This window comes from Phoxinus phoxinus, assembly GCF_949152265.1.
Source record: "Phoxinus phoxinus genome assembly, chromosome: 2".
In the NCBI taxonomy this organism is placed as follows: domain Eukaryota; kingdom Metazoa; phylum Chordata; class Actinopteri; order Cypriniformes; family Leuciscidae; genus Phoxinus; species Phoxinus phoxinus.
In genome coordinates, this window is record NC_136877.1 from 888,809 (window position 1) to 910,761 (window position 21,953).

Sequence of the window (21,953 nt, forward strand, 5' to 3'; positions counted from 1 at the left end):
ATGTAGCGTGTGAACAACACACACACTTTGATTCTCTAATATAAACAGACGCAGCAGTTTTCACTTTTGCAAATCATACATTATTACAAGGAAAAATATTAACACACGAGGGAAATCATTGTTGTGTCCGTGAAGATGTGAAAAAATAGGCATAAATCTAGATTACACATTTACCCAAATTATTATACGCCTGTTTAACCGAAGCTAATGTGTGTGTGTTTCTCCATCATCCTCATATAATGTCACTTCTCTGTGTTTTACGGCCCTGACGAGAGCATCGGTCTCCTCGGCTGTGAACCGCTCCTGGCGTGCGCTGGCAAACCCGCCGTTATAATAGCAATCCGCCGTTATAATAGCAATCCGCCGTTATAATAGCGATCCGCCGTTATAATAGCGATCCGCCGTTATAATAGCGATCCGCCGTTATAATAGCAATCCACCGTTATAATAGCAATCCACCGTTATAATAGCAATCCGCCGTTATAATAGCGATCCGCCGTTATAATAGCGATCCGCCGTTATAATAGCAATCCACCGTTATAATAGCAATCCACCGTTATAATAGCAATCCGCCGTTATAATAGCGATCCGCCGTTATAATAGCAATCCGCCGTTATAATAGCGATCCGCCGTTATAATAGCGATCCGCCGTTATAATAGCGATCCGCCGTTATAATAGCAATCCGCCGTTATAATAGCAATCCACCGTTATAATAGCAATCCGCCGTTATAATAGCAATCCGCCGTTATAATAGCAAACCAGCCGTTATAATAGCAATCCGCCGTGGAACAAGCGCACCGGCTCTTAAAGGGAATGTGAGAGGACGCTCTGGTTGGTTTATTTCACGTTACGCCCAAACCACACCTATGAGTAATGAAGCGACTTCAGACCAACACATTTTAGATTTGCGTCCGGCGCAAGAGTCGTTTATCCCGCTGCCCGGGATCCGCCCACAAAGTTTCTTGCGTTTTGCGTTTGATACTTGCGTTTCAGAACGTTAAAATAGGGCCCCATATGTTCCGTTGCACGTTATATACATCTATGAATTACTTTGAATTCTAGGATAATATGTTTAATGCATGGAAGTATGAAAAACAGGGAGCTTGCACTGAACTAAAATGAGTGCCAGAGATTGCAGATAATCCCCAGCCAGGGCATGTTCCAGTTCTGACTCAGCATGTGTTTCCAAACATGTGACACGATGTGTTTTAAACATCATACAGCAGCCAGCCGTGTGAATGCAACACTCTTCTGTTCCTAGGAGTTCAGATTCGACCGCTTCCTAGATGAGAACGGTCAACGCAAGACTCATTTCTTCAGGAACGGGCGCCGGCTGAAGCACTTCTTGATACCGTTCGGCTCCGGTGTCAGCGAGTGTCCGGGGCGCTTCTTCGCGCTTCACGAGATCAAGCAGTTCCTGGTCGTGACTCTGTGGCGTTACGATCTCCATCTGTGTGGCGCTGGTGTCCCGCCGGATCCTGACGCCCGGCGCGCGGGTCTCGGTGTTCTGCCGCCCACCTGGGACGTCCCGCTCCGGTACAGGAGGAGAACACACACCTGACAGGAGAACACACACCTGACAGGAGAACACACACCTGACAGTAGAACACACACCAGACAGGAGAACACACACCTGACAGGAGAACACACACCTGACAGGAGAACACACAACAGACCGGAGGACACACACCTGACAGGAGAACACACACCTGACAGGAGAACACACACCTGACAGGAGGAGAACACACACCTGACAGGAGAACACACACCTGACAGGAGAACACACACCTGACAGTAGAACACACACCTGACAGGAGAACACACACCTGACAGGAGGAGAACACACACCTGACAGGAGAACACACACCTGACAGGAGAACACACACCTGACAGGAGGAGAACACACACCTGACAGGAGAACACACACCTGACAGGAGGAGAACACACACCTGACAGGAGAACACACACCTGACAGGAGGAGAACACACACCTGACAGGAGAACACACATCTGACAGGAGGAGAACACACACCTGACAGGAGAACACACACCTGACAGGAGAACACACACCTGACAGGAGGAGAACACACACCTGACAGGAGAACACACACCTGACAGGAGGAGAACACACACCTGACAGGAGAACACACACCTGACAGGAGGAGGACACACACCTGACAGGAGAACACACACCTGACAGGAGAACACACACCTGACAGGAGGAGAACACACACCTGACAGGAGAACACACACCTGACAGGAGAACACACACCTGACAGTAGAACACACACCTGACAGGAGAACACACACCTGACAGGAGGAGAACACACACCTGACAGGAGAACACACACCTGACAGGAGAACACACACCTGACAGGAGGAGAACACACACCTGACAGGAGAACACACACCTGACAGGAGAACACACACCTGACAGGAGGAGAACACACACCTGACAGGAGAACACACACCTGACAGGAGAACACACACCTGACAGGAGAACACACACCTGACAGGAGAACACACACCTGACAGGAGGAGAACACACACCTGACAGGAGAAGAACACACACCTGACAGGAGAACACACACCTGACAGGAGAACACACACCTGACAGGAGAACACACACCTGACAGGAGGAGAACACACACCTGACAGGAGAACACACACCTGACAGGAGGAGAACACACACCTGACAGGAGAACACACACCTGACAGGAGAACACACACCAGACCGGAGGACACACACCTGACAGGAGAACACACACCTGACAGGAGAACACACACCAGACAGGAGAACACACACCTGACAGGAGGAGAACACACACCTGACAGGAGAACACACACCTGACAGGAGGAGAACACACACCTGACAGGAGGAGAACACACACCTGACAGGAGAACACACACCTGACAGGAGAACACACACCAGACCGGAGGACACACACCTGACAGGAGAACACACACCAGACAGGAGAACACACACCTGACAGGAGAACACACACCTGACAGGAGGAGAACACACACCTGACAGGAGAACACACACCTGACAGGAGAACACATACCAGACCGGAGGACACACACCTGACAGGAGAACACACACCAGACAGGAGAACACACACCTGACAGGAGAACACACACCTGACAGGAGAACACACACCTGACAGGAGAACACACACCAGACCGGAGGACACACACCTGACAGGGGAACACACACCTGATAGGAGGAGAACACACACCTGACAGGAGAACACACACCTGACAGGAGAACACACACCTGACAGGAGGACACACACCTGACAGGAGAACACACACCTGATAGGAGGAGAACACACACCTGATAGGAGGAGAACACACACCTGACAGGAGAACACACACCTGACAGGAGGAGAACACACACCTGACAGGAGAACACACACCTGACAGGAGAACACACATCTGACAGGAGAACACACACCAGACAGGAGAACACACACCAGACAGGAGAACACACACCAGACAGGAGAACACACACCAGACAGGAGAACACACACCAGACAGGAGAACACACACCTGACAGGAGAACACACACCTGACAGGAGAACACACACCAGACAGGAGAACACACACCAGACAGGAGAACACACACCTGACAGGAGAACACACACCTGACAGGAGAACACACACTTGTTACACAATATTAGAATGCTGTTACCGCAGATGTTTAATGTTTGGGTTGTTGTTCCCTTTCGAGGGAACTCGCACTGCGTCGGAACGGCTCTTTGGGGAGCGTCCCCCAGCGTAGCGCCTCTGAAGCCAATCGTGATAATCATGATGTAACGTGTGACGGCATACACGGAAGCAAAGGGACGCCGGCGACAACAGAGTTCGCTTTCTGTTCTCCAGCAAGCGCTCTCGAGGTTGTCTCTCGTGCCGTGGACCTTTGAATATTAGCTGGCCACGTGAAAGTTAGGAAGCGCAGACGAAAAGCAAGCTGGATGAGTGCTTCGTGCAGCACAGAGAGTAACCTCATCGTCGTTTGCCGGTCTTTCCCGAATTAAATCATGGATCAAGCCACACACCTCTCGTTTGTCCAAACCCCCAGTTTTAGACTACAGTAACATTGTGGGGCGAGATAAAATGGTTGTGGGATGATGCCTCGGGTGGAAGAGCCATTGGTGAGTTATCTTCCCCCGACATTGCGTCATCCGTAAAGACCCCGGTGCTGCCCACCAAACTCTGCCGAGATATTATATGGGCTTATATGGCTGCGGGTCTGCACACGATGGCAGTACTGCAGGCATACCAGGCCGAACTTCTTAAAGACATCTATGAGGGCGAGGGACCAACTCCGGAAGATACTGTGGAGTTGCGTAAGGCTGCAGACTTGTCTCTCCGAGTCACCAAAGAGACGGCCTGTGCTATCGGCCGTTTTATGGCGGTATGGTGGTCTCGGAGAGGCAGCTCTGGTTAAATCTGTCGGACATCAAGAAGAAAGACAGGCCTTTCCTCCTTGATGCCCCGATTTCGCCTTCTGGCCTTTTCGACAACGCCATTCACCACAGTCTTCAACAGTTTTCAGGAGGCGAAGAAGCAGTCTGCAGCCTTTAAACAATAGTCTAAGAGGTCTGTCCCTCAGCGGGCATCCGCAGCCATCAACCAGCTCCTCGGCCGGCAGACACAGAGGGAGAGCGTCGCAGCTTGAGCCGCCCCTCAAGGAGCTTGGGGGCATAGACGGTGCTCTCGAGCAAAGCTTTCACAGAAGCAGGGCCACCTGATTGCCGTCCTGCAGGCTAAGAAGGCTTCAGGGAAGAGATCCTAGCAAACGCAGGATCTCTTCGGGCTGACCCACCCGTGATGGAGCGATCGAGGTTGCCTCCTCCGCGGAGCCCACAGGAAATCGATGTCTGTATCCCGCCGTCAAGTGCGCTTCGGGACATATCAGTTTCCAGCAAACGCACGCTTCACTGTCTGCCCCACAGGCTTGCGGACAGGTAGCACTACATGTCAGTGGTGTCCTATCTAAATCATCAGGGGGGTCTGAAATCACGCCCTCGTGGTGGAGTCGGTGTGCGAGAGGGTCGGCCCAGTGGAAGTGGATCTGTTTGAGTCTCAAAAGACCACACACTGTCCACTGTGGTTCTCCCTCACACATCTAGCCCCGCTGGGGTTGGCTGACACGGTGCAGATGTTGCCAAGGCGGCACCTGTACGCATTTATCCCGATCGCTCTACTCACAGGTGTTCTGGAGGGTGTTCAGGTCTACTCCTGGTAGCCCAGTTGTGTCCGGCCCGAGTATGGTTCTCCGACATAATATCGCTCCTGGACGGCCCTCCATGTGAGATTCCCATCAGGCAGAGGGCTCAAGATTTCACCCTCAGAGTTATGGAAACTGTGGGTCTGGCCCCCGAGGGGACACAGTACTGAGAGGCCGGCCTGTCAGTAGGAGTAGTCGAGACCATACTCGGCTCCGGGGCTCCATCCACAAAGAAATTGTACGGCCTAAAATGGAATGTTTTCACTTGGTGTAGAGAGCGTGAGGTGGACCCAGTTAACTCCCAGTTCAGTGCTGGAGTTCCTCCAAGATCGCTTCTCGGCTGGTCTTACCCCGTCCACACTCAAGGTGTACATCGCTGCCATTCCTCTGGGTGATGGGCCTCTGGGAAAACATCAGCTGGCTGTACGGTTCCTCCGTGGGGCTTGAAGGATGAGGCCTGCGACCCGGACCAGAGTTCCCACATGAGACCTGGCAGCGGTTCTCGAAGGCCGGATCGAGGCCCCCTTCGAACATTTAGAGTCGGCTGAGGCCAATAACCTTTCTCTTAAGGTAGACTCTCTCTTAGCTATCACTTCTCTAAAAGAGTAGGAGATCTTCAGGCCTATATCTCATGAGTGCCTGGAGTTTGCTCCCGGTAGGGTTAAGGCTACCCTGCATCCCAGTTTGCATCCCTACGGTTCTGCTGGCTTTTCATCCTCCACCTCACACGACGGCGGAAGATTAGAGACTTAATATTTATGTTCAGAAGTCTTCTCAATGGCAGAAGTCAGACCAGTTGCTGGTGTGTTTCCGGTCGCCCAAGAAGGGACTCCGCGCTTCTAAACAGACCATCAGCAACTGTATACTTCAGGCTATTTCTTGCAGTTTGCCTTCACCTTTGGCCGTGAGGACTCACTCATCCAGAGGCACGGCGTCCTCTACAGCCTTTTCAGGGGACAACTCCTTCAAGATTTTATAGTCTGGTCATTCCGTCTACGCCGTGTGCACAAGTGCCTGTGCCTGTTTCAGCCCCACACTAGGACAGGCGGGGTTAGATGTGCCATAGTGGGTATTCGTTCCCCAAAGTGTCGTCATCGACGCAGTGCGAGTTTCCTCAAAGGGGAACGGCTTGGGTCACGACTGTAGAAGAGAAGGAACACTGCGTCGCTTCGCCAAGCCTTCCCCTGCCTGGAAGTGACTTGCTTCATCACAGAAGCTAACACTGTTGTGTGCCGCGTCCCCTTATAGCTTCCGTGTATGCCGTCACACAATCACGATCGGCTTAGTTTCATTCATGCTTCAGAGGCGCTATGCTGGTGGCATTCCCCAAAGCGCCATTCCGACGCAGTGCGAGTTCCCTTCTCCTATCCTGAGACGTTTTTTTAGCAAGTTGCTAGATTTTATATTTGCCTTCAAATAGGCCTAGGCTATGGCCTGTTGTGGTTGTATGTGTTTTTGTTAAGTAAAGGAATTCTGACTGTGCATTTAACTCTTGTTCTATCTACATGAACATCCCAAAGACTTTCACCGGATTTAAGGAGCCGAATCATGTGTGAAAATATCTTTTGATGCTCCTCCTGAGAGAATACTGTAATAATGTGAATGTCCTAAATGGCAGAATTGGTTCATATAATTTCATAAAAAAAAAAAAAAAGAAGTTACACTCTTACTGTTTATAGGAGGATTAATAAATTAGCCAACACTTTTTTTGTGTGAGTGTGTGTGTGTGTGTGTGTGCTTGTTTTGTTTATGTGATTTATGAGATCACAAATTTGTATAATGGCATGTATTACACTGGTATTACAACTTAAACGTGGTTTATGAGGACATTTCATGAGTCCTCGTGATTCAAATAGCTTAAAGAACATAATTTTTTTTTTAAATGTAAAAATGCAGAATGTTTCCTGTGATGGGCAGTTATTATTTTGTGTGTGTGTGTGTGAGTGTGTGAGTGAGTGAGTGAGTGAGTGAGTGGCAGGTTTAGGGATAGGGGGTGTGTGTGTGTGTGTGTGTGTGTGTGTGTGTGTGTGTGTGTGTGTGTGTGTGTGTGTGTGTGTGTGTGTGTGTGTGTGTGTGTGTGTGTGTGTGTGTGTGTGTGTGTGAGTGTGTGAGTGTGTGAGTGTGTGAGTGAGTGAGTGAGTGAGTGAGTGAGTGAGTGAGTGAGTGAGTGAGTGAGTGAGTGGCAGGTTTAGGGATAGGGAGTGTGTGAGTGTGTGAGTGTGTGAGTGAGTGAGTGAGTGAGTGAGTGAGTGAGTGAGTGAGTGAGTGAGTGAGTGAGTGTGTGTGTGTGTGTGTGTGTGTGTGTGTGTGTGTGTGTGTGTGTGTGTGTGTGTGTGTGTGAGAGTGAGAGTGTGTGAGAGTGATGGATGTAGTTGCACCAACATGCTAATAAATAAACATCATGTTTATTTGCATCATGCATTCCTTTTACATAGTATATTAGAATATAATATATTAAAAAAATTCCATCAGAGGCAACAGGCCAATGATGTCTAAATGCACAAGTATTTAAACCAGCTAAATAAATGAAATACAAAAAAGTGCGGTAAATAAGTAAAAACACTAATATTTATATATAAGTAAATAATCCTCCTCACACTGTAGAAGCGCAGTCAGGGAGTCTTCTGCGCAGCCGCACGAGGGCGCTCGCGTGATGAGGACATGCGCTCGAGACGAGGATATATTTCCCTCATCCAGGAGTCACACACACACACACACACACACACACACACACGAACATCATCACATCCATAACCTCTGAGAACTAGATCAGCTGTCAGACATTTACTGGACAGGCGCGCGAGCGCTTTATTCTCCTGCAGTGTCAAGGTGAGTGAACGCGCATCATCATCATCATCATCCTCGCGAACGCGCTAACGTTAATAATGTGTCACATTCATAGCTATAATGTATCATTATTGACTATCACTATAAAAGCGCTAAATGATGCGGTCTTATCTCTCAAACTCATCCTGCACATTCGAGAAACAAACGACCTGTGTGTCATTTAATATCTTTATACCGGGAGAATTACTGTTGTGTTTGACATCGACAATATTGTGACGTAAGCTCGTAATGCGGAAACGTTCAAATAAATAAATAAATAATATTTATGTTATTTATAATATACACACACACGCTATTAACGTTTCCGCATTACAAGCTTACGTCACAATCGTGTCGATGTCAAACACAACAGAGTAGGCCTATTGTTATATCTCTTTTATATTTCATATATTTTGCTAGTTTATATATAAATGTTTCTATTACATGTTTTTGTCTCTCAGCTTTTCTTTAGGAAATTGATCTGGAAGCGGGATAATAACCATGTCACTGTATCCATCTCTAGAAGACATGAAGGTGGATAAATTCATGCAGGTTGGTCACACATGTATGGGGTTTATTTATAAAAACCTTATATAATAGCAGGACTATAATATAATTACTGGGATATGTTTTTCCTTTAGGCACAGAACAGCCCGTATGCGAGCCCATCCAAAGCTTTGGCTCTTCCCGAACCTTCCCAAATCCAGAATGAGCCGAAAGCTGAAGAGATCGGTGAGAATACTGTATATATATGGAGAATACTGTATATGTGAAGAGTACTGTATATATGGAGAATACTGTATGAAGAGTACTGTATATATATGGAGAATACTGTATGAAGAGTACTGTATATATATGGAGAATACTGTATATGAAGAATCAAGGGTGTAGATTTGGTTTGAACATTGGGGGGGGGGGGGGGGGTTTCATGTGATCATGGTATAAATATTGGGGGGGTTGTGGGGGGGTTGTAATGCATAGATTTAAATATTGGGGGGGTTATCTCCCCCCCCAACCCCCCCCCCCCCACACACACACAAATTACGCCCCTGTGAAGAATACTGTATATGTGAAGAGTAGTGTATATATGGAGAATACTGTATGAAGAGTAGTGTGTATATGGAGAATACTGTATATGTGAAGAGTACTGTATATACAGTATATGAAGAATACTGTATATGATTACATAATCTGTGTGATGAGGCTTAAAGCTGAGCTTCAGTGGTTATTGTGTTTTCAGTCTTCAACCATCAGGAAATATCAGGGAATTTAAAAAAAAAAAGTAAATAAAATCTTGAAAATTTAATGATAAATGTTTAGACTCTGCTCTAAAATATCACATTGGCATAATGAAACTAGCCTTGCATTTTTTATCTGTTTCCTTTTTTGCAGTTATTTGATTAATTAAGTGATCAGATCTCTCTCACGTGTCTCTGTCTTCAGGAGCTTCTGGAAGTTTATACCCGGATCTGAATGAGTTTATGGGTCTAAATCTCAATGCAGACGCTTTACAAACTCTTTCCTCTGCAGTCACCGACCAGACCAGTGCGGTGAGTGTGTGTGAGTGTGTGTGTGAGCTTTGGGTCAGTACATCTACCTTGGGTTGTTTTGTCGAGTGTAAAGGCAGATATCAGATATGGGGCACTTTTAAAAGAATATGTAAGGTGGTCGTCAAAAAAATCAGATATGCTCAACAAATGAAGACCTTAACCCTTTAGAACCTGAAGCTAAAATGGGTGTTTTTCACATATTTTGATTTTTTTGACTGTAAATTCTAAAACAATGTGCTATCTTCATGTGCAAGGTGTCGTCTTTTTCAGAAAAAGATTAGCTTTCAACAAATTACAGTTATGAGCCATTATTGTGGGTGCTGAGTTTGTAAATAGAATTTAAATGGACAAAAAATAAAAAAAAACAAATAAATTTTCCGATTTTTATTTAGAAAAACCCCAGAAAAATCACGAACGAAAGAAACTAACACTTTAAAGTTGAAAAATGAAGTATAATACAACTATACAAGTCTTTTTTGTGACATTGGGTTGCACAGTTTTCATTTAGGACACTTTTTTTCATACACGCACACATACAAATGCGTCCATTCATATTAGGCACGCACACACACACATGCATACACCACATGTAAAGATACGTGAAAAAGTAACGGCCATCCTCCTCTCAAGTTTAATAAAAAATCATCCCAATCCCGTCTTCTGCTGTCTTCCACTTCTGTCACCATGTATTTGTTCGTGTCTTTTATTATTTTATGCAATCCAGAACTCTCTAACCCGCCGCGCTTCGTATCTCTCGGTTCAAATCTTTCCTTCCCGCTCTGCCAGAAAGCCCGCTGTCATTTGCTGACGGAAAGCATGAAATTACCATAATAAGCCGCATATTGCCGAAAAGCGCATGTTGTCTACTGTCAGGGGCAATTTGAATGGTTTTGATAGTGCAAACGGCTGGAGAGTTACAGTACAATGAATACAGCTCGCTGATCTGTGTCGGCGACTTAAAGGGTTAATAAGGCCTTAATGTGGTCAGCTTGTTTATAGTCACTTTAAATGTGATGTTTGACTCGAATAAAACCAGTTAAATCTCTTCAGACGAACATGTCAGATCTGCATGCGTAGACGCTCATGAATCCTGTAGCGGATCTAGGCAGGTGGAGCTGGGGAGGGGGAGGGGCTCAGAGGAACTCAAACACTCAACCACACTATTTAAATGATGAGCAAGCGATCTCATTGGCTGCAGGGTCAGCAGAGCCAATCAGCTTGTGTCATGCGGTGATGATGTCATGTGATGATTGCATGTAAAGGACGCCCTCTAGTGTTTCATGCCTGAACTGGCGATAGATGTTACCACACAAAGTATGGACAAAATGATTTTGCTGTATAGTAATAATATACAACCCAATGTCTTTTTTAGGCTCTCAGTGTCTGCGCATCAGGAACGAGCTGGACGGCAGCTCCTGTAACAGGAAGTGACATCGGGATCTGGAGGGCGGCTCCTGTAACAGGAAGTGACCCGGGCGTGAAGAGGGCGGAGATTCGGCAGGGCGTTCGGGAGCTTGTTCTGTGCAAAGATATGGACGGGAAGATCGGCCTCCGCCTCAAAGCCATAGATAATGTATTTCTTTGACTCTTACATTTGAATTAACACAATTCATCAATCTTGATTATCTTATTATATTTAATCATTTAGCATTATTCCTCATTAATCATCTCATTTTCGAAGTGTTCATTTGCTATGTTTCCACCCACCGTCTTTAATGCTCATTTTTGAATATCGCATACAATTTTTTTAAATAACAGTGCAGTGATCTGCACACACGCTCATTGACTGGTCAGTGGGAACTGCACGAACCTATGGCAAAACGGCGTGACCGCGCGAGCCAATCAGGGCACAGCCTGCCGATCCGAGAGCAGAGCCCGCCAGAAGGGGCCAATAAAAGCAGCTCATTTCGCCATAGGATTCAGGTTTAAATTACTAAAGTGACGAACACCGAGTCGTGTGCGTCATAGCACGGCCGTCCATGCAATACTCGTTCCCTTATCTCAGGGAACCGAGGTTACGTTAGTAACCGAGTCTGCAATGGGGATGGGGAACCAATCCAATCACGCCGTGCTATGTTCAAGCAGAACGACATGTTTTATGACCCGAGCCTGAAACGCCTGGACAAGGGTCCCAAGGGCAGAAGGCTAATGGGACAATAGCGGCCTGAGGGGATAACCCTTAAAGGAGAACTCCGGGCAATTTTTAAGTTAATCTTGATCGTTATACCTTTGTGAGTTCTGTCTATAGAAAAAAACCCGAACCGGATTAGTGCTTGCAACACGGAGCCGCTACCGCTAATGCCCAGAGCTCCACTCAGCTAACGGCAGTTATGGGGCATATTGATAAAGAGTGTTTTTGTGCCTCTTAACAGACACAACATGCAATTAAAATGTCTGTCCAACATGAACAGGGTCCTTACATGACGACAAGATGCGTTTAGCAACTTAGCCATTGTTTAAATTCACCTCAATAGTGTTTTAGACGGCTAGCTGTAGTATCACGCTGAAGTCCTGTGGGAACTCCCGGTGTAGCCGGAAAAGGTAAATAGAAGTGTGCAGGTGGAGGAGCGTCGTGTGTGTGAAGAGTGTGAGGCTAGTTCTTCATCTGTATACTCGGGTTCGAATAAATAAGGACGACCATCAAACTCAAAAGCCTCTTCCATGTGTTCAAAATCTTCTATATTCTCCATAGTTACGTTACAAACCATTTCTTCTTCATTTGTGAGCAACTCCGATCATCACTCTTCACACACACGACGCTCCTCCACCTGCATGCTTCTATTTACCTTTTTCCGGCTACAACGACAGTACTCACAAAGGTATAACGATCAAGATTAACTTAAAAATTGCCCGGAGTTCTCCTTTAAGAATAATTGAGGGCTGGGCTCGCACAGAGGCCGGCTCCAACTACACGGAATGGAAATGCACCTGCAATGCTGGGACTTCCAAGTTATAAAATCCGGCGAAGGTGGACGGCGAGGACCAGCCGGCCGCCGCACATATATCGCCGATAGACACCCCACTGGACCATGCCCAGGAGGAAGCCATGCCTCTGGTGGAGTGTGCTCTAATGCCTATGGGGCATTGCAGGCCCATAGAAGCGTAGGCTAGAGCGATAGCATCCACCAGCCAACGGGATAATCTTTGCTTCATGACCGGAAGCCCATAGGTGCGGCCACCGAAACCTACGAAGAGCTGCTCCGACTGTCTGTACTGGGCGGAGCGCTCTAAATATGCTCTCAGGGCCCGAACCGGACAGAGCAGGTGTGATTGTTGCTCGTCTTCCGTCGTGGAAAGAGAAAGCTAAATTACTTGTGCTTTGAACAGAGTTGAAAGCACTTTGCACAAACCCATGCCTTGAGGACGACTTTAGAGTCGCCTGGTCCAAACTCAAGGCAGGAAGCGCTAACCGAGAGTGCTTGGAGGTCCTCTACTCGCTTGACCGATGCTAACTTGCTAGCTTGTAGTGGCTTGAATGGAGGCCCTTTGCGGGCTCTGAGGACCGTTGATAGGTTGCAGGAGGGCACAGGCGGGTTGACCCTCCTCGCTCCCCTCAGGAAGCGAACAAACATTTTGCTTTTCCCTAACGATGGCCGTAGACTCTGAGCGTGGATGGGGTGTGACCCGTATCCAGTAGCTCTTGAAGAAAAGAAAGTACCAGCAGTACTCCACACAATGGAGGGTATTGGCCCCGGGCTGAGAACCAGCTGGAGAAGATATAGCTCTTAAGGGAATAGAGGCATCTTGTGGACGGACCTCTAGTCTCACCAATGGTGTTTGGGACTCTCGCTGGGAGGAACGTAGGCTCCCGTCGAGGGGCCACACATAGAGGCCCCGCAGTTTGGGACGGGGGTGGTCTTTGGAGGCGAAGAGGTCGACCTCTGCCCTTTTCTGAAAATACTCCAGATCATTTGAACTGTCTGTGGATGTAGGGTCCAAATCCCCAGAGGATGCTTCTTCTGGCTAGCCTGTACGGGGGTCTCGACCTGAGTCCGCCTTGGCGGTTTATGTAGGACACTGTCCGATCGGACTAGGACGTGGTAGGAAGATTTGAGGGCAGGCAAAACCGCCACCATTTCCAGGCAGTTGATATGCAGCCGGAATAAGAGCCGGAAGTCGGCTTGAGCTCCCCAACTTGTGTTGGAGGCGTCCGTGTTGACCACCATCCTCCTTGCGGCCGTCCCCAAGCTCTGATGTAGCCAAGGTCCATCTTGACATTAAGGCTACCTGAGGACCACGCTTGGGTAGGGTGCCATGAGGCCTAGCATCCTTTAAAAGGTCCTGAGAGGGTGACGGGCCCCTACTCTGAACGAAGCCGCAAGTCGCTGAATGGTCTGAGCACGCTCGCAAGTCTATAACTGCAGCAGGAAAGAGATTCTCTGACTGGGGAACGGTGAGCTCTTGGCCTCGTTGATTCTGAGTCCCAGGCATTCCTAATGGAGCACAGATCTGAGAGAGTTTAATTCTGCCTCTGACTGGGCCAGAACGAGCCAGTCGTCGAGGTAGTTGAGGATCGCTTCTGTCTCAGGGGAAAACGCCGCACACATGCACTTCTTAAACGTGTTACAAATACAAACTTTGATTTTAACAACGTATTAGTAAATGTTGAAATTAACATTAAATAAGATTAAGAAAAGCTGAAGAAGTGCAGTTCATTCTTAGTTCATGTTAAGGTATTTAACTAATGGCAACTAATGAACTAATGTATTGTAAAGTGTTACCATCATAATATTACACTCTTAAAGTGTAGGGGAATCTCTGTTTGACGCTTCCGATGTGTGTGTGTGTGTGTTTAGGGTGTGTTTGTGCAGTTGGTGCAGGCGAACACTGCGGCAGCGTTGGCAGGGCTTCGCTTCGGTGATCAGATTCTGCAGATCAATGGCAAGTCCTGCGCCGGCTGGAGCAGCGATAATGCTCATAAAGTGCTGAAGAACGCCAACCCAGAGAGGATCAGTCTGGCTGTGCGAGACAGGTACACACACACACACACACACACACACACACACACACACACACACACACACACACACGCCATACGTAGAGGATATCTGTTTCAAATACTCTCTGCTGTTTTATTAATGAGGATCAGGTTATGACTGAATAATAGATGAGGAGGACAGAACCAGGAGGGTGTGTTGTGTAGTCAGATATCCAGCTGTGCGAAACATCCTTATAAACTTCAAACTGTCACACAGCATATCATAAAAACATTACCGCAAGCTGCAATCCTCCGGGTCCAAGCAGTTTGGAAAAGGGGAGGAAAAAAATCAACAGTGGTTTGTAAGAACAGATCAGTTGAGGCTAATGTACTCTGCTTCACAGCTTTATAAACGTCTTTTGCTGAAACTGCCGACACGGTGTCGGGAAAGACACTTTTAAAAGTAATGCGTTACACACACAAAAAATAAAAAATAAAAATCAACAAAATATGTGAAGTTATTAGACTCTGAGTGAGTAAAGTCAGTACATTTTAGTCCAATGCAATAACATTACTTAGCAACATGACCCAGGCTGTACTTTAACATGCAAGTCAGTCAGTCAGTCAGTCAGTTAGTTAGTCAGTCAGTCAGTTAGTCAGTTAGTCAGTTAGTCAGTTAGTCAGTCAGTCAGTCAGTCAGTCAGTCAGTCAGTCAGTCAGTTAGTCAGTTAGTTAGTCAGTCAGTCAGTTAGTCAGTCAGTTAGTCAGTCAGTCAGTTAGTCAGTCAGTTAGTCAGTCAGTTAGTCAGTCAGTCAGTCAGTCAGTCAGTCAGTCAGTCAGTCAGTCAGTCAGTCAGTTAGTTAGTTAGTCAGTTAGTCAGTCAGTCAGTCAGTTAGTCAGTCAGTCAGTCAGTCAGTCAGTCAGTCAGTCAGTCAGTTAGTTAGTTAATTAGTCAGTTAGTTAGTCAGTTAGTCAGTCAGTCAGTTAGTTAGTTAGTCGGTTAGTTAGTCAGTCTGTCAGTTAGTCAGTCAGTCAGTTAGTTAGTTAGTCAGTTAGTCAGTCAGTTAGTTAGTTAGTCAGTTAGTCAGTCAGTCAGTCAGTCAGTCAGTTAGTTAGTCAGTCAGTCAGTTAGTCAGTCAGTCAGTCAGTTAGTTAGTCAGTTAGTTAGTCAGTTAGTCAGTCAGTCAGTTAGTCAGTCAGTCAGTTAGTTAGTCAGTCAGTTAGTTAGTCAGTTAGTCAGTCAGTTAGTTAGTTAGTCGGTTAGTCAGTCAGTTAGTTAGTCAGTTAGTCAGTTAGTCAGTTAGTCAGTCAGTCAGTTAGTCAGTTAGTCAGTCAGTTAGTCAGTTAGTCAGTCAGTTAGTTAGTTAGTCGGTTAGTTAGTTAGTTAGTCGGTTAGTTAGTCAGTTAGTCAGTCAGTCAGTCAGTCAGTCAGTCAGTCAGTTAGTCAGTCAGTCAGTTAGTTAGTTAGTCAGTTAGTCAGTCAGTTAGTTAGTCGGTTAGTTAGTCAGTTAGTCAGTTAGTCAGTCAGTCAGTTAGTTAGTCAGTCAGTTAGTCAGTCAGTCAGTTAGTTAGTTAGTTAGTTAGTCAGTTAGTCAGTCAGTCAGTCAGTTAGTTAGTCAGTCAGTTAGTCAGTCAGTCAGTCAGTCAGTTAGTTAGTCAGTTATTTAGTTAGTCAGTTAGTCAGTCAGTTAGTTAGTCGGTTAGTCAGTCAGTTAGTCAGTTAGTCAGTCAGTTAGTTAGTTAGTCGGTTAGTCAGTCAGTTAGTTAGTTAGTTAGTCGGTTAGTTAGTCAGTTAGTCAGTCAGTCAGTCAGTCAGTTAGTCAGTCAGTCAGTCAGTTAGTTAGTTAGTCAGTTAGTCAGTCAGTTAGTTAGTCGGTTAGTTAGTCAGTTAGTCAGTTAGTCAGTCAGTCAGTTAGTTAGTCAGTCAGTTAGTCAGTCAGTCAGTTAGTTAGTTAGTTAGTTAGTCAGTTAGTCAGTCAGTCAGTCAGTTAGTTAGTCAGTCAGTTAGTCAGTCAGTCAGTCAGTCAGTTAGTTAGTCAGTTAGTTAGTCAGTCAGTTAGTCAGTCAGTCAGTTAGTTAGTTAGTCAGTTAGTCAGTCAGTTAGTTAGTCAGTTAGTTAGTTAGTCAGTTAGTCAGTTAGTTAGTCAGTCAGTCAGTTAGTCAGTCATTCAGTTAGTTAGTTAGTCGGTTAGTTAGTCAGTTAGTCAGTCAGTTAGTTAGTCAGTCAGTCAGTTAGTCAGTCAGTCAGTCAGTTAGTTAGTCAGTTAGTTAGTCGGTTAGTTAGTCAGTTAGTCAGTCAGTCAGTTAGTCAGTCAGTTAGTTAGTCAGTTAGTCAGTCAGTTAGTTAGTTAGTCGGTTAGTCAGTCAGTTAGTTAGTTAGTCAGTTAGTCAGTTAGTCAGTCAGTCAGTTAGTTAGTCGGTTAGTCAGTCAGTTAGTTAGTTAGTTAGTCGGTTAGTTAGTCAGTTAGTCAGTCAGTCAGTCAGTTAGTCAGTCAGTCAGTTAGTCGGTTAGTTAGTCAGTTAGTCAGTTAGTCAGTCAGTCAGTTAGTTAGTCAGTCAGTTAGTCAGTCAGTTAGTTAGTTAGTCGGTTAGTCAGTCAGTTAGTTAGTTAGTCAGTTAGTCAGTCAGTTAGTCAGTCAGTCAGTCAGTTAGTCAGTTAGTCAGTCAGTTAGTCAGTTAGTCAGTCAGTTAGTTAGTTAGTCGGTTAGTCAGTCAGTTAGTTAGTCAGTTAGTCAGTCAGTTAGTTAGTCAGTCAGTTAGTCAGTCAGTTAGTTAGTTAGTCAGTTAGTCAGTCAGTACGGTCAGTTAGTCAGTCCGTCAGTTAGTCAGTCAGTTAGTCAGTTTGTTAGTTTATTAGTTAGTCAGTTAGTCAGTCAATTAGTTAGTTAGTTAGTTAGTTAGTCAGTTAGTTAGTCAGTCAGTTAGTCAGTCAGTCAGTCAGTTAGTTAGTTAGTTAGTTAGTTAGTTAGTTAGTTAGTAGTTAGTTAGTTAGTTAGTATACTTTATTGTCCTTTTTCAGGAAATCTGTCTTGGACTCAAAGCTGCTGTAGTGCACAATACACACACACACACACACACACACACACACACACACACACACACACACACACACACACACACACACACACACACACACACACACACACACAAACCAAAAAGAGAATACAAAGTTCATAATGCAATAATAAAGCATGGTGTTTGCAGGCCGCTGGAGCGCAGCGTGACTCTTCACAAGGACATGAACGGGCAGCTGGGCTTCATCTTTAAGAAGGGCCGCATCAGCTCCATAGTTCAGGACAGTTCTGCGGCTCGCAACGGGCTTCTGACGGACCACCAGATCTGCGAGATCAACGGCCAGAACATCATCGGACTCAAGGTGAACGCCTCGCGCTTTACTTCCGTTGGCTTTCCTCTCTTCTCCGGCCACTTGTAAGATTTGATTTGCACTTTTACTAGGACTCCCAAATCATGGACATCCTGAATTCCAGCGGAGGCGTTGTCACGGTAACCGTGATGCCGGCGGTGATCTTCGAGCACATGATGAAACGGTACGGCAAACATAAACCCGATCTGAGGTGTAGTCGTGCAAAGCGTGTTCTTAATGTGTGTTTCTCTCTCTCACGGCAGGATGTCCAGCAATATCGTGAAGTCTCTGATGGATCATTCTATTCCTGAAGTGTGAGAAGGCTCGCATTCGCTCAATCGTGTGGTTTTATAGTTATTGACGGGCGAAGAAATGAGATATTTGCTTAAGTTATGCCTTTAAAAAGTGATAGTGCCCCAAAAATGACCAGTTTTCTCATTATTTACTCACCTTTACGCGGTTCTAATCCTGAAAGCACAGGCATATATTGTGAATATCGTGTATATTTTGAGTTCCACAGGGAAGGGATGGACATGAACGTGATTAAATGTTGAGAAATGTTCATTTTTTGGGTGAATTAACCCTTTAATTCTTCTCCTTCACCTTTAAATATTTTGCGTTACGCCTGAAGCTCATCTCAGTTTCTCTCAATTCTTACAGCATTCTGAATGATCATCGCCGATGCTGTAAATCTGTCATAATAATGCTGTTAACATTACTGTTGGAAAGCCATTGAAACTATGCAGTGCTGAAGACAGTTTTGTATGAAAACCGTGGATGACAACTTTATTTTGAAGAGATGAATTGCAGTAAATCTTTGTGGCCCTGTATGCTGATGTGTTATTGTTCATATTTCTGAGTGTGTTTACTTGAAACATCTAAATCCAGGTTTATGGTCTTCAAGGATTCGGAATATGTAAGAATATTGAGTTGCGTATCACGTTTGACCGCTAGGTGGCGCTGTTCCCAAAGGAATGTTGTGTGGTCAGTGTGACGAGACAAAAACACACAGTTTGGTGTCAGTGTGTGTAAGTGTGTCAGATTCAGGTTAACGTCATCATGCCATCAGGTTTGTTGATGAGGTTTGCTCAATATAAAACTGTGTCCGGCACAGACTGAAAATGTGCAGAGCGATATTTGTGAGAATCAACAGTCTAGGAGGAAATAAAAAAAGTAGGTTTATTTAAAAAAAAAAATTAAGATGTTGGACAGCAATGTCAGCCAAATATGGACCAGTTTAAGAATAAGACCAGTTTGGTGAAGAAAAAAAAGACCAGTTTTATTAAAATAGGCTACATTAATCAAACGCCATTAGCATTTGTGTTAATTTTATTATAGTGGATGAACGATAACAATATGCATTCATAAAATACAGTATTTTACGACAAAATTAAAAATGGCTGATGCCCAAAATAGTTGGGTTTCATGTTTTTTTTAATGAGTTATGATTTTTTGGGCAAACCATAGTTATAAGCAAAAATAGCCTTTGTTATATATATAGGCATGCAATGCTCAAAAGCATTTTTTTTTTTTTTTTACATGTTCTTTACCGAATTAATTCAAACGTTGTTCAAGAATGCTTTGGTTTATAAAAAATCTTTAAATAACTTTTAGCCAGCATGGTCTAAAAATGATGTGAGCCATTTCTGGTGAAACTCGGAAAAAGTTGATTTTTCAGAAGATTAAAACATTTCCATTAGCCTAAGCCTACAGAAAATGCCGTAGACTTGCAAAAATTAATTTTGTCTCTAGGCCTTACGGTTCAAAAGTTATTAGCATAAACACGAGTGCAACATTTGTACAGTTGGTGGCGCTAGAGGGAATGAGTTCGAGACTCCAGATTATAATGTCCACACTGTCCTATCTGTGTGCCAAACTTCACCTTCTTCCCACTAGCGGTTCTGTGGAAAATAATAAGAACATTAATGGATAATAGATCGTGTTTATTATTAAGAAGTATATTAATTATAAACTCTACTACTTTAATATAACTCCATGGTAGCTATAAAATCAGAATATTTTTTTTAATCTTGGAAAGGCATCAAATCACGTGTGCATGACCAATGGACGTATAGTAAGACATTATAAACACATGTCTTGAATATAATATAGGCTATACAGTATATTGAAAACCAGTATGAAATCAATACGTACTTTAAAACTGATAAAATTAGAGGTAACTTTCAAAATTATTCAAATAATAAATCCTGTCAAACGATTATATTATCAAAATATTTAAAATCGAAATTACCAATGAATGTGAATTCTGTAAAAATGGACCAGAAAAATATTCCCAAATTTGCTGTAATCTCTAATCTTTAGATCTTCTAATCTTTTTTCCCTTAATAATGCTTGCTGTCGATCTTATTTTGTAGGCTAGCCTACATTTCTGAATTATTTTTTGGGGAGATTCTTATTCACAATGTGAAAAAGAAACCAAACTTTGAATTATTTCTGATAAAATGATGTGGAAAAAAGAATTTGCGAAACTCGTGGATGAGGAAGAGGAACAGTAGGTGGCGGAGTGTGTGTGTGTGCTGGGAACACACCAGTTCTCCGAAGAAGAAGAAGAAGGAGGAGAAGAAGAAGAAGAAGGAGGAGGAGAAGAAGAAGAAGAAACACATCCTCTGGTCATGCAGAAACTCTTCAAACTCTTATCATGAAGAAGAAGAAAACCGTTCGCAGTCTGGCCAGGAAAGGTACGTTTCGTTTGGCAATCTCGCTTCAAACAAACGAGCTGTTCTCTTCGCGGACCCGAACACACACGCGTGTCGTTATGCAGTGTTATTAATAACATCAGAACAGCGATATCCTCGCAGTGACAGTGTTTTGATCGGGAACGGGTGGGTTCTCTTACGTAGAGTTCTCTCGTACTGCGTCGAAGAACGCTACGGGAAAGATATTTCTTTGTCGAGATTGAAGCCTAAAATTAATCCTTAATTTTGTAATAATGTAAAACGCTTTTCTGAAGCATACAACCTAGGCGGAGCAATACAGCTCACCCATTGGCTGCTCTGCCAGAAAAGCACAGCCTATGCGAGGCCAGGACGCTGACCAATGAGGACGCTTCGCGCCCTTCTGCGTCACCTCCCGCCCAAACAGGCGTGGCCTAGGCCTATAAATACGAGCATAGCTGTCTAACACGCCGATTTTCTTAAATTCAACGAAGCTGCACGCATCGCTGGATTGATTCGAGCCGCCACAGCCGTTTGGAACAAGCACCTCAGCAGGACGAGCCCTTACCTGAAGCCGCTGGTCATCGCCGCCTTCAGCCGCCGTTCCCTGCTGCGCTTCTCCGGCGTGGAATATCCTTTCAGTTTTGTGTGTGTTTTGTGTGTGTGTTCGCCTACCGCGTCACACATTTTTTCCTCACAAAAGAGCAACGAGTGTCTTTTTAAAGATGTCTCGCGTTTCCTGCGGCTCCTGCCGAGCCGCGCTCATCGACGGGGACCACCACGAACTGTGTGTTTCCTGCTTGGGCGAGGAACATGCAGCTCTCGCTCTCGGTGATGGCGGCTGCCATCACTGCGACATGATGCCAATCGCGACTCTGCGGACTCGCCTTGCATCTTTCGCCGAGACTGCTCAACCGCCCCCTGTAGCGCCGCGCCGTAAGAAGCGCCGTGCTCAGCGGGTCCCGGAACCTCCCTCCACGAGGAGCTCGCCGCCGCCACCGCCGCTAGCTCCTCTCAACGTGTCGCTTGAGTCGCTCACCGACGGACAGCAGCCGCAGCACGCCGCTTTGTCCGTTATGGAGGACGACCAGCAAGCCGTATCAGAGGGGGATGACGATTGCTGTTCGCTTCTCGCTTCGGAGAGCGAGGGATGGGCGAGCTCTGTGGACCTCCCCTCCCCCGCCGTTCCGGAACGTCGAGGAGGGAAGATCAGCATCGAAGCAGAGCTGATGCGTCTGCTCACACAGGCCGTGTCGAGCCTCGGCCTCGAGTGGTCGACGCCCGAACAACCTGCACTCAACCGGCTGGATGGCCGCTTCCTCGCTGGAGACCGCGCTGCGCCCCCCTCCAGACACGCACCCTTTCTTCCTGAGCTTCACGAAGA

At 45.6% G+C, this 21,953-nt stretch overlaps 3 protein-coding genes across 11 annotated transcripts in view; all 3 read left to right on the plus strand.

The window, feature by feature from the left end:
• Positions 1-4,545, plus strand: part of cyp7a1b (cytochrome P450, family 7, subfamily A, polypeptide 1b) — a 33,838-nt gene extending 29,293 nt beyond the window's left edge. The window contains exon 7 of one of the 2 annotated variants that reach the window (XM_079605299.1): positions 1,263-1,734. In XM_079605299.1, the coding sequence (XP_079461425.1) occupies positions 1,263-1,562 (300 nt within the window). In that variant the 3' untranslated portion in view covers positions 1,563-1,734. Of the gene's footprint in view, positions 1-1,262 lie in introns of both variants that reach the window. The other variant, XM_079605300.1, reaches the window with a different exon arrangement.
• Positions 4,546-7,880: 3,335 nt separating this feature from the next.
• sdcbp (syndecan binding protein (syntenin)) lies at positions 7,881-19,213 on the plus strand. The gene is made up of 9 exons (XM_079605302.1): positions 7,881-8,065; positions 8,524-8,614; positions 8,704-8,794; positions 9,506-9,612; positions 10,985-11,185; positions 14,409-14,584; positions 17,735-17,906; positions 17,987-18,078; positions 18,158-19,213. The coding sequence occupies exons 2-9, from the start codon at positions 8,564-8,566 to the stop codon at positions 18,210-18,212; spliced, it is 945 nt and encodes a 314-aa protein (XP_079461428.1). The 5' UTR covers positions 7,881-8,065; positions 8,524-8,563; the 3' UTR covers positions 18,213-19,213.
• Positions 19,214-20,379: 1,166 nt separating this feature from the next.
• The window catches only part of unm_hu7910 (un-named hu7910), a 63,019-nt gene continuing 61,445 nt past the window's right edge, over positions 20,380-21,953 (plus strand). For 3 of the 8 annotated variants that reach the window (XM_079637402.1, XM_079637409.1, XM_079637407.1), the window contains exon 1: positions 20,451-20,593. In XM_079637402.1, coding sequence (XP_079493528.1) covers positions 20,554-20,593 — 40 coding nt within the window. In that variant the 5' untranslated portion in view covers positions 20,451-20,553. Of the gene's footprint in view, positions 20,594-21,953 lie in introns of all 8 variants that reach the window. The other 5 variants (XR_013800437.1, XM_079637410.1, XM_079637405.1 and 2 more) reach the window with 4 other exon arrangements.

Bases quoted from the DNA above. Each gene is read 5' to 3' on its own strand.
- sdcbp (XM_079605302.1), top strand. From the start codon at position 8,564: ATGTCACTGTATCCATCTCTAGAAGACATGAAGGTGGATAAATTCATG. The intron at 9,613-10,984 runs GTGAGTGTGTGT...TGTCTTTTTTAG, and splicing joins TCACCGACCAGACCAGTGCG to GCTCTCAGTGTCTGCGCATC. The intron at 18,079-18,157 runs GTACGGCAAACA...CTCTCACGGCAG, and splicing joins TTCGAGCACATGATGAAACG to GATGTCCAGCAATATCGTGA.